The following is a 23,965-nucleotide window of genomic DNA, read 5'->3' on the forward strand; positions in this document are numbered from 1 at the left end:
TCACAATTCTGACTTTTATGTTTTTAAAGAATTTTTATATCTGAATTGTAAAGATAAGTTGCAATTACCTTATTTATCATTATTTTTATTTTTTTATTATGCTGTAGTGAAAATTGCTCCAATAAGAAAATGTTAATTTTATTTTATTTATCCAAATAATCTGCACACATTTTCAATTCATTTGGTTTTCAATTGCCGGTGATTTGTTAAAAGCTGCCTGTGCAGAGACCCTTAGTTAACACCCCTTAGTTACAATCCTCATTCATGCTTTTACTGCATGTGTGAAATGCTTTTACATGATGCAATGCATACACCTTGGAAAGCAGAATTTAATACAATTTTATAATCAAGCTCCAAAAATCTAAATCTGAGATGCTCATTTTTCATTAGGATTATTAAAAAGGAAACATGCACTGCAAATGACCAATAAAAGAGTTGACCAAAAAAAGATTTATTGTTGATTATAGCCACGCATAACTAATGGCAGTAAACAGTTACCATGTAATCTAACCACAGAATCCTTCCACCCGAAGCATATAGTGTTCATAGAAGTGAACGGAAAGTAGTAAATGTAGTTAAGGGAAAAGTGTCTGAGAGTTACTGTTTAAGACATATATTCAGACATGCTACCATGTCGATGATCTAACCAAATTATTGTAATGTCAGAAAAAAAAAAAAAAGACAAAACCACCTCAAACCTAAATATGTATGAGCTCCTCAGGATTTTAGCACCTGATTTTTTAGTGTTGTATCTGTATTTTATCGGTCTAGTAATGAGCAACTATTGACATCCACTATGGCAGAAACAGATGTTGTATTGAGTGATTGGGGGGAGGGGGGTGTCTCTTTTTGATACAGACGGGGCTAGGGAAAAGGTCCTTTTTCAACTCCTCTGGCCAGATCTCTGATACAGTGGTTTAAAGAAGGACAACATAATGGTCTTATTATTTGCCAGTGGTTAGTAGCTTCAGGGCCTTCTGCAGATTCTGGATGGCAGTGCCCACATCCTCATATTGCAGTGCACTACCTGCGTATTTACAGTATTTCTGAGCCTGAGTAAAGTCTTCTGGTGTGAGCCGCATATCACCTGTAAAAAGAAAAGATTTACATAAGTTAACACAAATACACACACTATCTCTCTCTCTCACTCTCTCTCTCTCTCTCTCTCTATATATATATATATATACACACTAAACTATACATTCATAACTGTTGAAAGTTTTGGGGCAGTACAATTTTTTTTTTTTTTTTATAAATTAATACTTTTATTTAGTAGGACACACTGAAATTTATCAAAAGTGATGGTAAAGACATATGTAACTTTCTAAAAGATTATACTTTTTTTTTTTTTTTATGCTGCCGTTTTCAACTTTTTCCACTAAAAAACCCTGAAAAGAAGGCTCACTTTTTCCACAAAAATAATTAAGCACATCAATTGTTTCATCAATCATATAATTCTAATTTTTAAATGGTAGTATATATATTAATAATGCTTTAATAATTTATATATTCACTAATGTTTTTTTTACATATAGTTATCACCAGATACCTTGCCTGCTAGTATTTTGATGATTTCCAGGGGAATATTCTGGAATGTCATGCAGCCATTTCACACATGCATGTCTCTCCAGTGCCCACCAGCACATTAAATTATAGGGTGAGCTGAGGTTGAGCTAGTTTATGAATACTTAAGTTAAGTTATTTGCCAGTGGGCATGTGAAATGTTATAGTCATGGTGCACGAATGCCTTAACCACAATGTAAACTATGCTGGCTCTCACAGTGACATTCAGAGTGACAGTTTGAGCTGAATCCATAATGTGGGAACCAAATAATGAACTGGACAGAAACGACCACCAAAGCACTTGTGAGCTTTCAAAATAGTTTTAGGTACAGCATTTCTGGGAACCTAAAAAGATCTCTAGATCCTGTCTCCTTCTCCAGTATTAATATTTAACCATAATACAGTTATGCCTCATTCAAAAGCACTGCTTGCACCTCGATTACTACAATATGCACAAAGTCTGGGTAGACTATAACCACAGAACTATCTCAACTGAAATGCTTGATTTCAAGAACATTTCAACAAGTTACTATACTGGTAACGTTATGACCTTGGTCGATATTTATTTTGGCCATAGAGAAGGTGAAATGTGGAACAGAAGGTGTATTTGTGCATTTATCTCACACTGGTTCATCTGTGCGTCATTTACACAAATTATATTTCTAATGCTGATCAATGGAAAAGAGCACATAAATAACTGAAGACTAGCTTAAACAGCACTTTAGACATGAAAAATCACCTCACTTTCAGAGTCTTGTTTTACATCGCCAATTAGTGTCTCATTCGGTGTAGACTTTCAAATCAGTTAGACAATGTCATGGCTGATACGTTTTTAGAAAAGCCTTAATGATTCAGAAAGGACAAGTAATTTGCAGTATGACATTGCAAACTTTTCACATTGAGGTTTTACTTAATTACTAATATTTATTTGTCATCTTCCTTATTTTTCCCGGTCTGGGTACCAGTTATGATAGCAGACAGACTTTAATTAGCCAAACAATATAAAAAGATGCTCTGTTTTTAATGTACACACGTCTAATTAGGCTAGAAAAGCAACTTTTTGTCATCTCAAAATTGTATCTGGGTCTTGCAATACAAAATTCTCAATCTGCTCTATTTCTGGCAATTGCAGTAATAATGGGCAGGGTTTGTAAATGAAATGAGCTCACTAATTAGCTAAATTATTTAATTGACAGGCTGAATGCCAACAGTAGCTTTGGGCACAATAGGCATTGATTCTTTTTAAAGGAACATTCCAGTGACACAATGGCTGGTAGTAAGGGAATGTAATTTTGCCTTGTTTGTGGCCGTCCCCACCATCTATAGAAAGCCAAAACTGTCAATCTGCTTCCCATAAAGCCTTAATTTATTTCAGAAAATCCAGTGCAATGTCTCATTTCTCTTCTGGCTTCATAAGCAGAAAATTAGGTCCATCATTTCTGTGAAACGAGGCTCTATCCTGTGTTATGACTGTATGCTGACTTTGTTGAGAATGGATTTCAGTGAAGAGGAGTCAAACAAAAAGCTTACCTTCATGTGTATTGCTTAGAAGTGAAGGATCAACCACTGGCATGGTTCGTGGAACAGGAACTGGTTTGATGGGATCTGCTGCTCAAAAAAAAGGGGAAAAAGTCCATTAGCTTATGACCATGAATGTACTTTTGCATTTGAAATTATGGCTGATAGGATGTTGAAAAACTGTAATGGATGAATTAAGTAGTCCATTTTTGTCAGACCGCTGTAACGGATTTAGATGTAGATGTGCTCAGCTACCGACTATGGCTGAGCACTATCTTTCCAAGGAGCAAAAGAACAAAAGGTGCATTTTATTTAGCAAATACATACATGCATACATACATACATACATACATACATGTATACACACACACACACACACACACACACACACACACACACACAGTATACACAAACCCGATTCCAAAAAAGTTGGGACACGGTACAAATTTTGAGTAAAAAAGGAATGTAATAATTTACAAATCTCATAAACTTATATTTTATTCACAATAAAATATAGATAACATATCAAATGTTGAAAGTGAGACATTTTGAAATTTCATGCCAAATATTGGCTCATTTTTTATTTCATTAGAGCTACATCAAAAATGTTGGGATAGGCAGCAATAAGAGGCCGGGAAAGTTAAATGTACATTGTCCCCTTTATATATATACACACACATATACATATACATATACATATACATATACATATACATACATACATACATAGATACATACATATATATAAAGCAAAGTTCATTTTTGTTTCATCTAAAGAGTCTGAGAGCGGACATGGAGTCAAATACAAAAGCAAGGAAATGAGAGAATGCTATGCATGATCAAATTAAGTGGTTGCACCTCTAGGGTGCCATGTTGCAAATTAGTAATTTCCGTATCTAGAAGCCATAGCACTAATCACAAAGGACAGAAGTTACCAGGGGAAACATGCCCCTCATGGGGACCCTGAGACTGCCTTTCTGCGCTTTAGAAAGGAAAACAGGAACCCTGAGGTACGGGAAATACACATGCAAATACACTACAGTTCAGTCCCAGTCCTCTGAGATGTACTAATTAACCTCTACATTTGAGTCAAGGGATTTGTGCTGTTATGAAAGACAATCAGTGTTCATTAACCACTGCCCACACTAAACGAGCAAATGCTGACATAATTTAGTTGTCAAATGCATGGCTTTTTCCTGGAAGAAAAATAACCCATTATCCCTAAGTACACACTACCACTTAAAAATTTGGGATTGGTAAGATTGTTTGAAGTTTTTGAAAGAATTCTCTTTTGCATCACCAAGGCTGTATTTATTTGATCATGTGTAATACTATCACAATTTGAAATAACTAAATATTTTAATGTTAAAAAATATAATATATTATTTTGATTCCAAACTTACATTTTCACCAGCCATTACTCCAGTATTTCCTGCTCTATAATTCTTAAGAAATCATTCTAAATGCTAATTTGGTGCACAAGACACATTTCTGACTATTATCAATGTTAAAACAGTTGTGTTGTGCAATATTTTTTGTGGCAACAGTGATATTTTTTTTCAGGATTTCTTTAATGAATAGAAAGTGCACAAAAACAGCATCTATTTGAAACAGATGGTTACACTTAAGCTCAGCTAGCTTACCTTCTGAATGGGGAACCTCTGCAGGTGTATTGGCTGGTGCGTGTGACCCAGGAGGTATCTGAATATTACTGAAATTGGACACTGGGGGTTGATTTGATGGATGGCCGTGGAAAGAAGGCTGAGATTGGGAAAGATTTTCAGGCGCTTGTGAAGGACCACCACCCTCGGCACCGAATTCATCATCTAAAGTAAAGAGAAAAACAAGCAAATATGTTCATGCAAACAGCATTACGCTTTGTCAACATTAAGGTTGTCGTGAAAGCATCCAGATAGTTCACTCCCTTAAAAAGCCTTTGTTTTGGGAGTGATGATAGAATTTACGAAATTTGGAAAGAAGTTTTCCTTCCAAGAGTAATTTTTCCACAACTAATGGTGCTATGTTTCCTGCTAGCACTAATCAGGCTATTCTGTTTTTTTTTTTTTCACATTACCCCATTCAGTGCTGAAAGATTCCTATGTTCAGAACATTATTTTCACACACAATTTTATCATGAATACAAATCATGGAAAAGATGAGCCTCACCGCAAGTCAACTGTTGGAGGGTACCACAATAACCTCCTTTAGCAAGGGGAAAACTTATCAGCATAGGTAAACAAACATAAAAATAAAAATATGAAATTTGGACACTATTAAGCAAGTGATGTTTTAGCGTGATTTGAGCTGGAAAAATTTTTTTCCTCAAAACCCTGGAATAGGTTGATGAGGACAGCACGGAACCAATTTCAATCAACTGCAAGCTGAACCCTAAGACACCACAAAATGAGTGATGAATATAAATAAATAGAACAAGGAAAAAGAAAAAAAAAAAATCAAGAAACTGTGGCTTGGTTCTTCCATTTGAAATTTAACAACAATCCCACATTCATAATGTTTCTCAAGCCCCTGGGTAGATTCGATTTCGCAAAAAAATATTATATTACAGCAAAACGCAGTTTAGAGGTTAGCACCATATGTATTTGCTTGCATCAGCAACATTTAATAACAAGGACTTCAAAACATCAATATAACATTTCATCACAGGGAATAAGTAAATGAAGCATATGAAAAACATTTCCAAATTTGGTTGATTTAAACATGCTTTTTTGACAACTTTCCTTTCCCCAGAAATGTGTCAGGCAGGGGGTTTATTTTCAGAACCGGCGGTGAAATAATAAGGGTGGGGCAAGTCAAACAAACATTATGCTGTTAAGAAAATATGGCCTTTATATGGTTTCTGTGAAAAGGGGCTTGATCAGCCACAGATCAGGGAGATTCCTGGTCGATCCTGGAGGAGAGTTTTGCTTTCAGAGCAATGCTGTAGGCAGATTTGTGAAAGGAATTGTGAAAAAGGCCATATGTTGTCAGACTATGGCCATGAAAGTCTATACTTGAGATAGCTTTGTACTGCTATAGTGAAAAGACACGCTGTGATTACACAATGGTAGCACTACAAAAAAGCAAAATAAATACCAGCAAAGTATAACAAACTACACAACACATGGAAAATTAATGTTCACTTTTTCTATGTGAGTAATCCACACATAATTCACACCCTCTCTAAACAGTGTTGAGAGCTGTGAACCTGGAGAAAAAGTCAAATTCCTGTCTGATAAATCAGCAAGAAAAAGATGAAAAGCTGTAACAAATGACAAAAAATAAATTAAAATAAACGGTAAATAAGCTTTATTTTGTGCAGCATTTTCGCTGGACTTATCAATGTGACTTGTGTTTTGAAGAGTTTTATATATATTTTTTTAATTCTGTTTTAAAGATAATTTCAGGGTACTCAAATTGAGTGCCAATCCATAATAAAGAACCCAACCTTTCACTGCCCAGTGCATTAGAGAGATTGAGCTGTTAAACTTATTTTAAAACTCATTAGTTCTCACTGATAGAAACAGTCCAAACGCCCTTTGTTTTAAGTAGGAAGGTGATGGAGAACATTGGCTCAAGCACACTATGGATTTGTAAAAGTCAACATGAGGATTAAGAGAAGCTCCCTCTGCAAATACATCTCTTTATTTATTATTGATCTGCGCCGACAGCTGAATTCTGAAAAGTGCCTGTGCTCAACCAAACTGTACAGCTGCTGGCCAAAATTTGTGACCTACATTACACTTAAAAGAAAAATGTTTTCTGTGCTAATTAGCGACAGGGAGGGAATGGATAAATGGTGAACAGATGCAATTGTTTTAACATTGCTTTTACTGGGAATAATTCAATTTGAAGCATGTCCAAATCACGTTTTGCAATCAGTCATGCTACATAAAGTTATAATGTTATACATTATCATACTGTACATGTATACACATGGTCATGCCTGTTATACGAGTCTCAATATAGGCCAACCTTGCTTATATAATCTACTTAATGCAAACCAGTCCAAATCCAGAGATTCACCTGAATACTACAAAAGAGTCAATGATTTCAGCATGTCTAGAGCATGTTCTTTAAAAGAATTTTTAAACCTCTAATTTTTTCCATGCTGTACTTATCCTGACACCGGAGCCCATTTCAGTTTGACCTTAATTTCTCAACAGGCTAAAACAAAGAAACCCTTACTTTCCATGGAGTCATGGCACGGGTGCAAAGCCTGCTCCAGGAAACGAACAGCTACTGGTGTAAACACTGTAGATGAGTCTTAGGAATAGTATACTAATTGAGAAAGTTGTTACAGATCAGTTCTCTTTCCCTCAAATAAGCCTTCTTTTTTTTTTTTTTTTTAAATCAAGCCCAGAGACGTGCTTGTTGTGCAAGGATGCAATACCACCAATATAGTTCTTAAAGTGATAGTTCACCCAAAATGAAAATTAGCCTATGATTTACTCACCCTCAAGCCATCCTAGGTGTATATGAATATATTCTTTCAGATTAATCCCTTTGGAGTTACATAAAAAAATCCAGCATACACAGGAATAACTTGACTAACAGAAAACTAACAGTTAATCAGCTGACCTCAAACAAGGTTTGGTGTTTGTTATACAAAACAAACATTTTGGCATATTGTTATAATAATTTTTTTTAAGGGACCCCTTTGGAAAGGCAATTAGACGGACACATGGAATAAGATAGATCTGTGATACTGTGCTCAAACTTTGCAAAGCAAAAGCATGCTATCATTTTTCTCTTGGCAATGCTGCACATCAGTGGGAATTACCAAGCATGAGGTCACTACTTAACAAGGGCCCAGCTGCTAGATGTAAAGCTCAAGAAATTCCATTTTAATACCATTACAGCATGAAGAAAACACTTGTTACATGAGTTTTAACAGCAGTTAAAATAAAAGCTTGCACCGAATAAAAACGGTGATGATAACTAATATCACATAATACAGAAACATACTGTGCATGCATGTGTATATCCCAACAGCCTAGTCTACAGATGACTTCATCTCGGACATGAGCAGGCCAGGTCAAAAGCAGCACGCCCAGCAGATGTGGAGGGGAAAGTGATCTAAAGTGAACTAAATCCCACCGCCAAGCATTATTTTAACCTCCACATGAACGAGGAACATTCTTCACTCTTCACATCTTCTAAAATACATTATTTTGCAGTCAAATGGTCACATTTTCACATGATCTCTAAACAAGATATGCTTTATAATGAAACTGCAACCCTATTGTTGGTAACAGTTGGTAAACTGCAAAAGTCTTTCACAAACAGATCAATTTGTATTTTCTACTTTAGAAATATGTTATATTCCAGACCTACTTAACTGGCATCCTGCTTAGCTAATTCCATCTGTTTAAAAGGTGTGGTGGCCATTTAAGGTTGCAAGTTATTTCAACCCATTTCTCTTAGACTGCTTTCCTTGCAGTAAAAATGTGTCTTTGCATGCACTCTGTGGATAATGTGTGTGTAAACAGTCAATCACTCTGGTTTATAATCGGTGAGGCATCTTTTATTGTCTAAACAAATCTTATCAAAACTGAAAGAAAAAAAATAAATAGACAATGAAAACCACCGATTCCAAGTAGAACAAAACGAAAACATGCAATTTGTTTTCAACCGGTGTGTTTATTATGCAACGAGACTACAACCATAGTGAAAGAGTACAAAGTGAAGAGGCACTATGAAATAGATGCATAGCTCTTGAATCAGTCTACTTGCAATCAGTCAGCTTTATTCAGTTTATTCTATTATGTTATAGATCCATTTAGAAAGCCAATTTACTGTATTTATTCAGAATTTCATCCTAGTTGGGAATGTTTCTCAAAAATACAGCAAAATGTTATAAAAGACAGATATAAAAAAATAAAAATAAAAATAATGATCAAAAATATTGGTAACACTTTAAAGTAAGGTTCATTATTTAACATAAGTTAACATGAACTAAGCATGAACAATACTTCTATATAATTCTCTTATCTTATTTGACGCTAATTTCAACATTTACTAATGCATTATTAAAATCAAAAGTTGTGCTTATTAAGTTCTTGCAAGTTAATACATTAACTAACTGAACCTTATTGTAAAATGTTACCAAAATATTAATGTAACTGTTCTCTGCTGCTTTCATTCCCAAAATATCCCAGCTCTGGTTTGCCACGATGAATGTTTCATTTGGCTCACTTGTTGATGAAGTTGAATAGCCCTGCTATATGCTATTGGCTATATGCTATTGGCATGACCATTAATTTAAATAAAGTTTCAAGAGGAAATGGGTTGCTATATTGTGTAACACTTTCCCTTTCCAAATTTCCAAATAAAACTTCGGCCTCATATAACTCCATTAAAAAAAAAAAAGAAAAAAAGATTGAATTAACCATTCAAATTTTTATTATAGAGAATATAAGCAACATATTAAAAATAAGCAATCTATTTATGTTCTGTGAATTGATTACATTAATTCCTTTTTTTTTTTCTTTGGTTGAAATGTAATATCCTATATACTGGCTACAGGCAATCCACAATTACATATGCTGCAAGAGACTTCTTAACCACATTCTTGAGAAATCACCACTACAATACAACTTCATATTACTATGCTGTTACTTTTTAATCTTCGGAAAAAAAAACATTTAGAAAAACATATCAAACTCCATCTCAGATGGGACACACACAGACTGCAAACAGTTTACTAAATGTAACAAAATTGGAAAGTACTTTCTCGATAAGGCAAGATCTATTACTTTTTTTTTTTTTTTTTTTTTACAAGTTTATTACTTTTTCATTTCATGTTTATAGACACATTTTAATTCTGCATTCGTTCTCTGTGTATCCCTAACTTGGCATGAATCTTCAGCCCTTTCCTTCCTAATGACTAACCTTGTACTTAAAACAGTTAGATTAGCCAACAGTGGATAATTTTCACACTATTAAAAGGGGTGGCAACCCTGATCCACTCCGTGATTGTTTAAATAATCACTACATAAATAGCAGCCTGTGCTGACCTGCAGGGGGAGGGTCACGAGGCGGTCACCTCCTGTGTTCTTCACAAAATTGATAAGGCACACAATGTGATAACATTTACGGATTTAGAAACAACAGACTCACATCGAGAAAGCCACTTAGTAAACTTGGAGGAAAGCCTCCCAACTGATGCTATTTTTTTAATGGGAGTCACAGGATCATTCTGGGGGAGCAGATATAATATCAGCACTTACCATATGCTTCCCCCTCCATTGCAATAGGACCTGGCTGCGGAGTCTCACCATTCTTCAGGCAGTTGTGAATGTAGGCTGCCTTCCACTTTGCATACTTCCTGTGCTGGATGTTCTGGATAGGGGAAAACATGTGAAAAGTCATTCAGTAAGTCAGTCCTTAAGATAAGAAATGCTCAATTAATGAACTTTCCCAACAACACAATAGGCACTAAAAGCACAGATTAGTTTGTCAGGATTTTGTCTGGACATGACATGAGTGAATCATTTGTCTGTCAAGTGTTATCCATCACTATGATTATGCTACATGGCCTTATGAATGAGAGTTTAATTAATAATATTTTTTGTATTTTTTGAATAAGGTAATAAGACATGAAAAGCTTGCACTGAAATTGATTTAATGTTTTAAAGTGCAATTATGCATGAATGCATGATGAAAAAAGAAATTCCTTGAATGGCATATGCAATAGTTTAAAAAAAACGCCAATATTTATTAAATAAACAAGTTATGTACCCACAAATTAGATTTAAGACTAAGAACAAAGATGTATACTTCGTACTAATTAAAATATTATCTGGAAAATGTTTAATTGACAGCATCAATTTTCTTTATTTAAATTAATACAGAATTTAACTGATGTATTTACAAACGTGTTCATGTAACAGCTATTTTAGATTCAGGCCTATACATGATATAAAGCAATCTTTTGCAGTATGAAAAATGAATGCAATGCATTCAGTATTTTATTAATATAAGAGTTATAATTACTGAATTTTGCTGTAAAACAATTTATCATCTAATAATTTCAGAGTATATCGGCTTTATTTTCAATGGTCTGAAGTGTGGTGACACCTGTAATTACACCACCAGCTCAAATCCATTAAAAGGGTCTATCTACTTCTACTTCTACATACATCAGAACCGAGTCCTCTCAAGTCTTTCCTCATGTAATCTAATTTGGCACAACTTCTTGTGGCATTGTCGGAGAGAAACAGCACAGTAATGGAGGGTGATTCTGAGAGCTCATTGTCTGGGTTAGTGTTACACAGAGAAGGCACACTGTTTCCACAGTTAATCCAATGAGCTTTCTACAGTAGGAAAATGTCTGGCCCTTAGGGAGCAAAGATTACTAAATGTAACATTGTCCATCTTCGGACACAGGTCACTTCCCTCTGTATAAAAGAGACATCTGCTGCCATGGCGACCAGTAGGGATGGTCTAACAGGCACACTGGAAATACACAGATTCAACTGGTGGATTAACAACACTTTCCAGGCACAAGTTTGCCAAGAATTGGCCTCTCAAAACCTCTGTGTACATTGAATCTGGTGAGGCGTTGTCAGTCCTTGGGCTCAGCTTTAGAGTTTCCCATTAATTTCCACCTTTTCATGTTTTTGTAGCAGTTTTCAGATTTGAGCACGAGAACATGGCTCTAATGACGTATTTGATTCCATTAGACGTTTTCACGTTCCACTAAATTAGGCGAGCTTGTGTCTGTGCCATCAGAAACAGGGGGACTGTGTCAAGAAACACATCTCAGGCCTATTTTTATGTCCCTTAAACACAAAACGTTGTCATACTAGCCTTGGCGTCAAAATACAGACCTACCCAGTTGACAAAGTAGGGGTCGAAAGGACCCACGGTGACTCACCTCCTCTGTTAATTCGCCAAAGACACTCAACACATCAAACAGAAGACTCGAGGTGTAGAAGGACTTGATCAGATTCCTGTGATAAAAACACACATTAAACCGTTAAAACTGCGGTCAATGAATTTCTCAAAGTACAATAAAATAAGCCACATATGTCTCAAAGCAGATGTGTAAAACAAACAACATTTGGATTTTACACACTTAGTACTGTTCAAACCTTTGTGTTCAGTAAGATTTATTTAAGAAACATAAAAACAGTAATATTATGATATTAATACAATTTAAAATAACTTTTCTGTTTTCATTTATTTTAAAACTTAAATGGCAATACCACAGTTGTTCTGCTCTATATATATTTGAAACAGTGATGTATTTTTTTTTTTCAGGATCTTCTGATGAAAATAACAGCATTTTTTTTTTTTTATATAAATCTTTGTAACAGGTAATATTGTTAAATAAGATGTTATTTTTCTGAGAAACTGTGAACGACTGAAATAAAGAAATTATTCACTTATTCATCAGCATTGTTTTTTTTTTTTTTTTGCTGCGGAGCCGAAAGTAGTTTTCTTACTTGAATGTCAATGATAAAAGGTTTAGGCAGGTGTTTTTTAATTTCCTATGAAAACTTATGCAATGACCCTAAAAATCAGGTGACCCTAAAAACAGCTCCCTGTTACCATCCTGGGACATATTAATCATAGTCACACTTCTGCTGTTAATCAAACATGTCAACGTTCAAACTTTCTAGAATAAGGAACCATGAAATGACACGTGGGACAAGTGAATATCCTATTTAAATGAAAATAAACAAATATAATTTAAAGTGATGCATTTAAAGCCCTTTCGGTCCACTTTCATCTTCAGGCACGCTGCTCTGATCACTGTGAGAAAAACCTCACTCTCTATAAAACCTTTAGGGTTACAATTGTACATTCATGTTCAAGAAAACCTAAAGGAACTCGCTGACAATACAAGCATTGTTTTTCCAGAATGAGAATAAATGTCATGAACTACAGTACCTTTTAAAAGTTAAATCATAAAGCACACAATGATTCACCCTTGCACTGTTCGAACAAACCCTGAGTATGTGAACACATCCTGAAGAGTGGCCTCTGGACAGGGAGTGTTTGCAGGTCTGACAGCTTCCTACAGTAAGATAGATCTCCACTCTAAACCTCATCAGCAGGAAGAGGATAAAGAGCATAAGGGGAAATGCGGCATGAAATGCCAAATTTATCCATTACAGAATGTATTTTGAGATCATAGAGGGAACCTGTCGTTTCTTCTTGCAGGAGCATAAGACTTTGTTCGCAATTCACTATTGGAGGTTTTTCCTGTGCAACTACATCGAATACAAAATTCCTTTATCAATGACAACATCCTGAAATTTATTTCTAAGATTGTCTTACTTCTAGGTAAACATTTTATAAATATGTACTCTGCTTTATCTAGCTACAACCAAACTAACAATTACTTCAAATTCCTTGGGAAGTCCAGTCTGTATGACCTGAGGACAGAGTCATTGCCAGGTATTCAGCTTCTGGAACCATCACTGTCCACAACAGCTTCATTATACTGCCGTGACCTGTAATGCTACACCTGGTTAGTCCATGCCGTCTCACTCCCAGGCAACTGCCCTATACAGAACCAGATTTGTTGCTAATTTTAGCCTGCTACTCACTCTCTGTATGTACAAAGTGACAGTGGGATTATTTTGTGTCACAGTTCGGTAAAACTGTAATTAAGGATGGCACATTTAAACAGCAACACATTTCAAGTCTGAACGGTCTGGGGACTGGCAAACTAATGCAATCCAGACCCTGACTTACTTGTGGAAATGTCCTGATCGATCTTCACTGTCTGCGTAGAGGAACATTTTCAAGGCGTAATTCTCAATGTGGGCATTGCCAACTACATCCTGCGAGATGGATTCATTGTCGCTGAGCTCCTTCTTCATCTGAAACACAAAGAACCACTCAAAAGTTCATTTTCCATGTTCAGCACTGATGGTAATGGTAATGTAATCTTAAATGCTATGCTATTAGGTCATTTTAGCATGTGTGATACTGTAAAGAGTGTTTAATGCATTATTTATGACAGATTCTAGATGATTACCCTCTAAACCTCTATTTTCCATTGCATGACTCAGTAATTCCTAAGACGCATCGGCCACTTTGATTCCACTCCAGAAGCCTAGTGTAATTAAAATTTTGTTGCAAAAGAGGGTCCCTCTAGAGGGTTGCCCACACGCAATTAGTGGAGTCATTCACCCAGCTATTATTATGATCCATTCTGTGACACCAGCTGAATGAATTAGTAGCCTCATAATTCACAGAAAATGGTTCAAATGCAACAGACAATAGCATTGCATGGACTGAAGCAGGCTTATGCTTTCCTCACTTCTAGTAATACTGAAACGGCACCAAATCTAAATACTGTATTTTCATTTGTTTTTTTAAAGCCAGCGTTTTCAACAAGACTGTCTTCATGGCCTTCATTCTTCTCCATATTGGTACATAGACAATAAATGTGCTGTAGCTTAATTTAAAATAAATTTTAGACAGATGTTATATAAACATAAGCTTTTTTTGAGGTCTTCCTGCATAAAAAAAAAAAAAAAAATCAATTGCAACATCAAAAGGAATGGCACGTTTCAGCACATCTGCAGCCTTAATCATGTGTTCGAAAAACCAGTGTAACACAGATATTGGTAACACGGCCTTTTACTTAGGTTGAGAATAGCCAGCACCCAAACGCAAAAGCTTTAGTCAGTTGGCGGCCCCCGGGTTCTGCCTTCCTCTCTGTGATGTAACAGTCTGCTAGAGAGAGTCAGGTTTCCTTGTAAAATCAGTAAAGCAAATACGACTGGTTACATTTCAACAGGTGGAACCTAGGCGGTTGAATGGACTCATTGTTCACATTTTAATGAAATTTTTACCTATTCTATGAAGAAGCATTGTGAAGGCACAGTACATCACTTGTGCTGTATTGCAGAAGAATTTAAAAGTATAAGTCAAAAGGAAGTTTACAAAAACAGCACAGAGACGGAAAGCGAGATTGGACGCTTTCAGTTGCCAGTGCACACTAAATCAAAGTCCTGAAACTAGATCTAGTCTATGCACACCGATTCCATGAGGTTTACCCAAAATCCCCCCGGAAAAAAAAGGAGCACTGGACTCATTTTAACACTTTTACTAAAGGAAGCTTGTTCTGTTAAGAAAATCAAAGAAGGTGCTGTGTGTTTTGGGCCAAAACACATGCTGATATTTAGCACGAGAGCATGATATTGGTGAAGTGAACCATATACTTTACACTACTCTGTGCTGTAAATCTTTGAGACAAAAACTCTGAGTTCACTGAGAATTAGAAGTTTTTTTTTAATGCTTTAGAAGCCATGAGTCCATAATTGGCTGAGAAGAACTGTTGAATAAAGTTGTTATTTTTGTTTTCGCACAAAAAGCTTTGTAAAATTATGGTTTAACCACTGATGTCACATGGACTGTTTTAACAATGTTCTACTACGTTTCTGTGCCTTGACTGTGGTCGGACCCTTGCTGTCTATGGAGGGTCAGAGAGCTTTCGGATTTCATCAGAAATATCTAAATTTGTGTTCCGAAGATGAACAAATGTCTTATGGGTTTGGAAACGGGATTGAGTAATTAATTACAGAATTTTCAGTTTTGGTTGAACGATCCCTTTAAGATCACAGCTCATATACATAATCTATAAATAAATTTGTACATAATTCCCTGAATGACAGGTGGATGATTCAGATCATAATAAAAGAGCAGAGCATCATCCTTTCAGACAGGTTGAACTGTGCTAAATGAGAGTTCAGTACACTGTATGCTTCAGACCTTTTGACCGGATGTGCCCACCAGGATCTGGGTCTCCACAGGCTGCTGTTTCCCATTTCTGTGACATTTAATGAACTGAGCTGAGGTAATAGTAAAAGCGAGCTCTAGAGACTGCAGGGTCTCCACTCACATCTAATTGGTTCCTTAAATTTCTATAACAGCACCTGAGCATAAAAGCTATGTTTTTTTCGTAGCTTCCTGTTCTCCTTCGGAGGAGACCTATAAATTCAGCCTTTTGAATTGTGATGTGAATACAGTGGCCTTAGTACAAAAGGTCATTCATCATTTTTTGCTAATGCCACATAAACAAAAGAATTAAAAACCAGCTATAATTAAGAATCTAGTTCTATCTGAAAACATCATCATACTGCAAGATGAGGCAGAACATTTTATAAATATCCCTTTATGTGAATAGTTATAAATAGTTCATGTCAATTGAACAGTGTGCTTAATGAGTTAATGAGGTATATAAAAAAAATATTAATAATAAAAAAAAAACATTTAGGACTTACCGTTTCCAATTCATCCATTAGTTTCACAAGAAACTTTCGGCACTCTGGCGTTTTGCTATCTAGTTTCATTCCTGTCTGCATGGCATGAAGTCGACCTGAAACACATTAAACAAGAGAGAAGTATTTTACTTTCAATGTCAGTGTCACTGCACTTAGGGTCAGGTACCGAAAACTGTGACTGGTATGTACAGTACCGGACCAAATCAGAACACAAATATCGGTACCTCATCTCGGTACCACTTAAATAGCCGGGCTGTTGATTGAAATATTTTCACTCTGGTGCTCCAAAACAGATGTAAGAAGCATTGTGATTCAACTTCAGTCAGTCAAAAAAATCCTTTTGTGATCCGATGTGGCTTCTTATCACAGATTAAGGCAGAAAATAAATTCTATATTGTAATAAAGGCTATGTCGATTAGCAGTGGATAAATACACTTCATTATGAAAATGAAAATTCCCAAGACGGCTTGGAGAACACATAAATCATTTATTGAGTGATTACGGTCTTAGTTCCATCATTCAAAATGTTTCTATCTTCTTTTTACTCAGCTACAGCAATAGCTGGATGTTTTTGTCCATATTAGGGGTTTGCTGGAAGATCATGAGCTCTATTACTCCTGTAAGAATATGTAAAGTTTATGTGTGAGAGCATCCTCCGGCATCTAATATGAATGAAACTGACATTATATGGTTTTATAGCACTCAATAATGACCAATCTATCCTATTTTGGGTAAAGATAGGAAAAATAATACTTCTCTCAAAAGAAATTTAAAGTACACATGATAATCCTTTTGTGTGTGTCTTTTTTTTTTTTTTTTTTTAATAAAAAAAGCCATTCTTTAATGACACCCACCTTCATTTTGAAGCTCTTTTTTATTCTTAAAGTATCGGTTCAGGCACCAGCACCAGCATTGTAAAAAATCCAAATCATACCCAAACCTAACTGCACGTCATGTAACCACTCAATATACAGTAGACAAATGTCTAGACACACCTAACTGGATATATATTTTTCATGATCTTAAAGGGATAGTAAGCAACTCATACAGGTTTGGAACGACATGAGGGTGAGTAAATGATGACAGAATTTTCATTTTTGGGTGAACTATCCCTTTAAAGCATGACCTTTTGAGTACTTTTGAAAGTTTCTTCGCAAAATTAACAAAAATTTGTTGATGTGTTCAGTATATAAGAATTCCTACATTGCTGTACAAGAAGAAGAGCATACCAGACTACCTCTTAAAGTTGGTTGAGAGAATGCCAAGAATGTGCAAAACTGTTATCAATGTAAAGAATAGTGTTATAGTGTTATAGTGAAACAGCTAATGACAGTTTTGTTTATAAATTTCCACCGCATCATACTTCCATTTTGCTGACCTAAAATGTGAAAAAGGAAATAGTGTCCAAATGTTTGCCTGACACTGTAAGGAAAAGTATGATGAGTGGAAGATGGTAAATAATAAAAAAAAAAAAACATATACAGTATGTAGAGAAACATGTAGAGAACAGTTGTCACTAGTTAGAGTTACAATACCAAACATGCTCAGGTCTACACATCTGGAAAATGTTTTTAAGGTATTTTACTGGCCATATGAGGCTGGTACAATGGAATTCTCACTGGCTCTTGCTCATTTTGTACAATAAACTAAAGTTATACATGGTACTAAGTGAGAAAGTTATATATAAAAAAATCATAATTAATTGATTATTATGATTATTAATTGTGATTATCACAATTTAAATTTATATTTATACCATTGTTTGAAGCAACTGCATGCCATATTTTTTATGAAAACAATAGAACTGAAAAAACGTTGTGCTTTTCTACAGTATTAAGCCTCAAATGTCAACTATACATCGGATTGGTTCCTTATTTAAATATATAAAATATAAAAGGTATTAAAAAATATAAAAGGTATTATAATGTTATACTAAAACTAAAATAAAATAATAATAATAAGATAACATGTAGAAATAAAAAGCACATCTTAAGCATGCAGAATAACATAATTGGACTTTGAACGATTAATTGCCACTTTGAATAATTACATAATTGTGGCATCCATCCACAATTGATTAGATGATTAGAAAATTGATTAATTGTGCAGCCCTAATAAAATATATATTATTATAAATAAAAGGGTACCACAAGCCTTTGATGCACACTTTGAATACCACAGCTACATCTGCCAGGACAAACAACTTGCTGCTGTAAGAGCATAAAATTACATTCAAATGCGAATGAAGTACATTCACTTCACACATCAATGAAAAGAATTAAACCCAGCAGCTTATCTTAATATTAATGAATGAAATTACAAGTCTTGATCAATTAATAGAACCTAACAAAAAAAAGAATGCAATCTACAAAGAAGAGGCAAAGCATGAAACAGGAAACGCAGAGTTCATTCATTAGAATTAGAGAAAGATCAGCGCAAACAAGGTCTTCATTATGGGGTCTCTGGAAGACAAGACAACAATCAATTGCTGTTGCACAAGTTCAAAGTCATTAAGTTAAGAGGGAGTGTTAAGAGGGACATTTGGGGAAAAAGGCAATAAGCCCAGATCCTTTGGGATAAGCTCCACTAATGAAGAGAATATCTGTACCACCCACACTTCCACCAATTTAAAATCTCACCTAGGTGAACCTATGCTGTCCCAAAGGAAATTAAAAAGATAAGGGCTTAAAAAGTATTCTCAGCTTGCCATCGTATGATGAAGAGGGATGAAATGATCCCCTTGTGGCTAAACATGACCCAAAATCTTCTTCCAATAAACACTGAGATACATCAGTATGAACCGCTTACTAAATGTCACATGAAAAAACTAAGAGATACATTTTGTGAACTTATGAACTGTCTTTACTTGGTCATTAAAATGATATATATTTGCAAGAAATGTATTTTAATGGAAATACTGTGAAGACATAATTGGTACATAAATAAAAATACTGAAATCCAAGAAAAGAGCAAGATTATTATTATTATTATTTATTTATTTTTTTTCAAATAAAACCATGGATACATGTTTTAACCTAATATATGTTAGCCTATAATTTGTATTTAATAATAAAAAATTCTGCATAGTATGCATACATAAGGAAACCATAACGTGTTTTATATCAAATGAAATTCATATTCAGACTTACAGTCTTTTCATTGTAAACACAAAGTGGAAAAGGCTTGAAAAATTATCTTGATATTACAGTGCTTTTAGAGATATAAAATATCCAAACATAATAACCAATTCCACAGGCTTTGCTGAAATGACTTTCATCAAGACAAAACGGTACTTTGATTGGCACATTGCATGCCAGGCAGACCTTGCAGATCCCCTGTAAAGACCTTGTCTCAGAGAACCACCAGGACAAGACCACAGGAAACAGATGATTCTTCTGCACAATCTGACTTTGCTGCAGCCTGGAATTGAACTACTGGTTTCGTCTGGTCAGAGGAGAACTGGTCCCCCGACTGAGCCTGGTTTCTCCCAAGGTTTTTTTTCTCCATTCTGACACCGATGGAGTTTCGGTTCCTTGCCGCTGTCACCTCTGGCTTGCTTAGTTGGGGTCACTTCAACTACAGCGATATCGTTGACTTGATTGCAAATAAATGCACAGACACTATTTAACTGAACAGAGATGACATCACTGAATTCAATGATGAACTGCCTTTAACTATCATTTCGCATTATTGAAACACTGCTTTCCTAATGAATGTTGTTCAGTTGCTTTGACGCAATGTATTTTGTTTAAAGCGCTATATAAATAAAGGTGACTTGACTTGACTTGAAATCAGTCATCTAATTCTGATTTTAAACACATTAGCCCGTAAAATACAGTGAACTGGCAATTGCAACTTCCTGAAGGAAACAATGAAAATCAAATATACCCAGCTGTGAGTGCTCAGGCCACGGCCTCATGAAGGTGTCGATGCTGGAAAGATCTGAGGTAGGTTCAAATTTCACTAATTGAACTAGAAATGTTTTAGTTGAGAGAGAAAAACACTAGATAGAATACACACCTGAAACGGAATCCATTTTAAATGGTTCAGACTGCTATTAAATTAAAACCTCACCATTTTGGGAGAAGACCGGTTATAATGAGGTCACAATTCAAATGGTTATCAGTCAGATCACTATGTGGACAAAATAATTGGAGGCTCAGTAGATAGAGAAAAGCTCATACAGTTTATGATATATTTGTCAAGTACTTCCCGTGCTTGTTTCTTTAAGAACATGCCATTTCCTCTTCCATGAGACCCAATTTGCAGAGATCTGATGTCTATCAGAATAGATCATAGCATATGGTCACAAAGTCCTCCTTTGTAAACTGTATTGCGCCCATACTGCTTGACATCCAATTTTACTGATCTGAAACAAAGCAACACTGAGGCCATTCACAGTTGTAAAGCATGGAAATAAAATCCATAATCTATTATTTCCCTACGGGTGATATAATTTCTTTCTGTTTTATAGAAAGCAAGTGAAACAAGATGTGTGGAACTAAAAAAAAAAAAAAAAAAAAAAACTGATTGTACCCATTCAATTCTCACTGTGCAACAAAACACACTACAGTATCTCAGATGCTCATTATGGCCAAGTAAGCATCAACGCAAGCTTGACGTTTGACAGACGAAAGACAGCGTGACTCTTCAGTCGAGGACATGCCCGAGTATTTCACTGACATCTGCAGTAGGAACCGAATTGTATATTCAGGAATGTCAGACCGCACACTCTGATTTCCCAACTACAAGGATGTTATTATCTAGCTGCTGCTCAGCCTGAAGACTGGATAAGGTCCAGCAAGAAGGAAGGAAAACAATGTCAAAGAGGGCCTTTTCCATAGGTTTACAGCATGGTGCCAATCAGAGAACTGGAGCTCTGTCAGAACCGCAGAGCAGAACCACATCTGAAGAGCATTCTGCTTCAAAAACCACACACAACTAAAGACTGCCACACTTTAATCTGGAACTGTGCACATGGCTGTCGCACATTATGATGTCTTCATAAAAAAAAAAAAAAACATCAATTCTTATAATCTAGAAAAACTGTTTTGCTATTACTAGGGATTTGAAGTAGCACAAAATCTGGTCTTTCTTTCATTATATCACAATGTAGTTCATCCTAACTTTAAAGGTGTGTTAAAAAGTGTGAAGCATAACAACACTTCAGGTGAAAAAAAAAAAAATCCCTAAATATAATAATTCATGAAGCAAGCTTAACTCACCAGCCAAGAATAATTAATAATTTAGGATAATGAAGAAAGACATGAAAACCAAGAAAGAGTGTAGAGGCATCATCATAGACATCTATGCTAGTTATATAACAAAAAGACCATGATTAACTATTATGAGGATAACGACAGATAAAGTCATTAAAAAAGGGGTCCAGTAAGTTAACAGAAACAAACCCAGCAAAGCCTGAATCCCTCAGTTAAGTGTCAATGCTGACCTCCAGTGGCACACTGAGTTCTTCCTCTATTAAAAGAAACTGCTTAGACCTTTTAGAATTAATTGGAAAGTCTTTATGTATGAGTAAAACACAATCAGAGCTTTAAACAAACAAAAACATCACTGAATGTCCCTGCACTGCATACTAATGGAGATAGGGTTAATATGTAAATAAAGTGTTTAAAATCTACACAGAGACTGTTTTAAAATCTATACTCCGCTGTCTTTTACATTTGGAAACTGGAAAGAACACCATAATTACACACAAAGCAACTGATCTGATCATAATAAATATACAGCCTAAAATCAGCATACTGATGGGAATGTCTTCCTTTCAGCCAATAAGATACTTCTATAGTGAACATCAAACAACATTAATAATTAAGGCTGCAACAACTAATCGATAAAATCGATCATTATCAATATTAGTCGGGTCTGCTCACAGTGCACATACAACTGCAGCCGGTCACATCAAGTTACAGCACTGAATAATAATATTAATACATCTAATATTAGACATCATTCAGTCGCCAAGAGTGTAGATTTAGTCACATATCCGCGTGATTTACTCACAATGTAGAGGGTAATAGTTGGGCTTGGGGTTGGGGATGGGGGGGGTTGTGGTCACGGTGCCGTTTAACATCGGGATGTCTAATGGCGATGGATGATATTTTTAATAATGTTGGTAACCAAACAGTTGCTGGTCTTCACTGACTTCCACAGTGTGAGAAAAAAAAAAACATTATGGAAATCAAATAAGGACCAGCAACTGTTTAGCTACTCTCATTCAAAAAAAATATCTTCATATGTGTTCAGCTGAAGAAAGAAATTCCTACAGGTTTGTAAAAAAAAATTGAGGGTGAGTAAATGAAGACCAAATTAAAACGTTGTTGTTAACCATCCCTTTAATTTTAACAGATATAACTATTTTTTTTAAATGACATCACTAGAAGCATATGGCTACATAATACGGCCACAAAGGGTCACGGTTCATCTCAGTCTGAGTCACACTTTAAAAGTCTGTATGGAAGTATTACAATACTGCTAAAAATAGATGTGCGCATGCAAATTCTGACACACCTCTATGATAATTCAAAGTACCAAAGTCCTTCAAAAGCCCTACACCTTCACAACACCAATAAACTCCCAATGCAGACTGAAAAGATGACAGCACAACTTATGAGTGAAATACATTCTGAAATGTACTGTAAAAAGGTTTTGGAAATTTCAGCTCACATCCTATCACAACACACCTCAAGATGGGAGGACAAGGAACTTGTTTTTCAGCATTGCGTAGTAAGAATAACAGTAATGCCTTATGTTACATGATTCAGCATATATCTGATCACTCAGCTGCCACAAAGAAACAAACTAAATATTATCCATAATGAATGACAACATCTTAACTACAGATCCAAGATCAGCAGTGAACTTAGTACACGAAAGTCCATTTGCTGTACACGTGATGAGGTGACGTTTCAACCAAAACCTCTCAAAAACAAAGCAGCCAGTTAGCCAATTCGCTAACTTAAATTTATTTCTAAAGTACTGAATCACAAAAGCATCTGTGGAGAGCTATTAAACTGGGAATCTAGCTGTACATATGTACTCACCAATATTCCATTAGGATGTTAATATAGCAAATACATTGATTATCATAACAGCAGGTGAACAAAGTAACTGAAACTAACTTCCAAATCAGACTTGTTTAAATAAAAAATTCTAATCACTTCATGTAAGAATACTTAGTAGTTAAAATAATTTAAGTCGAATTATACTGGGATAATTAAAAAAAGACACGTTTAATAAACCAGTGAGAGAGGGTAACGTTAGGGGCTGCTATGCAGTCAAGCACTGCACTAAACAAAGTAACGTTAACTTAGTAATTTTTACAAACTTACAGTAATAAGCGACCACCGGGTCTCTTTTGTCGTGTTCCTGGGCTGTTCTTAAGTGGTGTTGGATAGGTTTCAGCTGTGGTGGGAGCGCCATGTCGAAGAAAACACTTTGTTATAAACTTCTACGGTTAGCAAGTGGGAAAAATGCCTAATAACAAAGATGACAGTCGATCGCGAAGAAGCCGCTTCCGCGTTTTCACGTGATCGCGCAGCCACGCCTCCATAGGCGAGGAGGAGTAGGAAATGACAAACATATCAGTGGTGACCGATCAGTGGTGGTGACTTTTATTC

At 35.5% G+C, this 23,965-nt stretch overlaps 1 protein-coding gene across 1 annotated transcript; it reads right to left on the reverse strand.

Annotated features, from left to right (window-relative positions):
* Positions 1-430: 430 nt before the first annotated feature.
* LOC113051058 (vacuolar protein sorting-associated protein VTA1 homolog) lies at positions 431-23,913 on the reverse strand. Its single transcript, XM_026214674.1, has 8 exons — positions 23,678-23,913; positions 16,329-16,423; positions 13,789-13,916; positions 11,960-12,035; positions 10,311-10,422; positions 4,725-4,907; positions 3,094-3,171; positions 431-1,087 (listed from the first exon to the last, which is right to left on the reverse strand). Exons 1-8 carry the CDS (start codon positions 23,766-23,768, stop codon positions 945-947), a joined length of 906 nt encoding a protein of 301 aa, XP_026070459.1. The 5' UTR covers positions 23,769-23,913; the 3' UTR covers positions 431-944.
* Between the last annotated feature and the right edge of the window lie 52 nt (positions 23,914-23,965).

Source organism: Carassius auratus, chromosome 31 (genome assembly GCF_003368295.1).
Source record: "Carassius auratus strain Wakin chromosome 31, ASM336829v1, whole genome shotgun sequence".
Lineage (NCBI taxonomy): Eukaryota > Metazoa > Chordata > Actinopteri > Cypriniformes > Cyprinidae > Carassius > Carassius auratus.

Excerpts from the sequence above, each read along its gene's own strand:
- LOC113051058 (XM_026214674.1), bottom strand. The coding sequence starts at position 23,768 with ATGGCGCTCCCACCACAGCTGAAACCTATCCAACACCACTTAAGAACA. Across the intron at positions 12,036-13,788 it reads CGATCAGGACATTTCCACAA|GAATCTGATCAAGTCCTTCT; the intron begins GTAAGTCAGGGT and ends TTTTTATCACAG. Across the intron at positions 1,088-3,093 it reads TCTAAGCAATACACATGAAG|GTGATATGCGGCTCACACCA; the intron begins GTAAGCTTTTTG and ends TTCTTTTTACAG.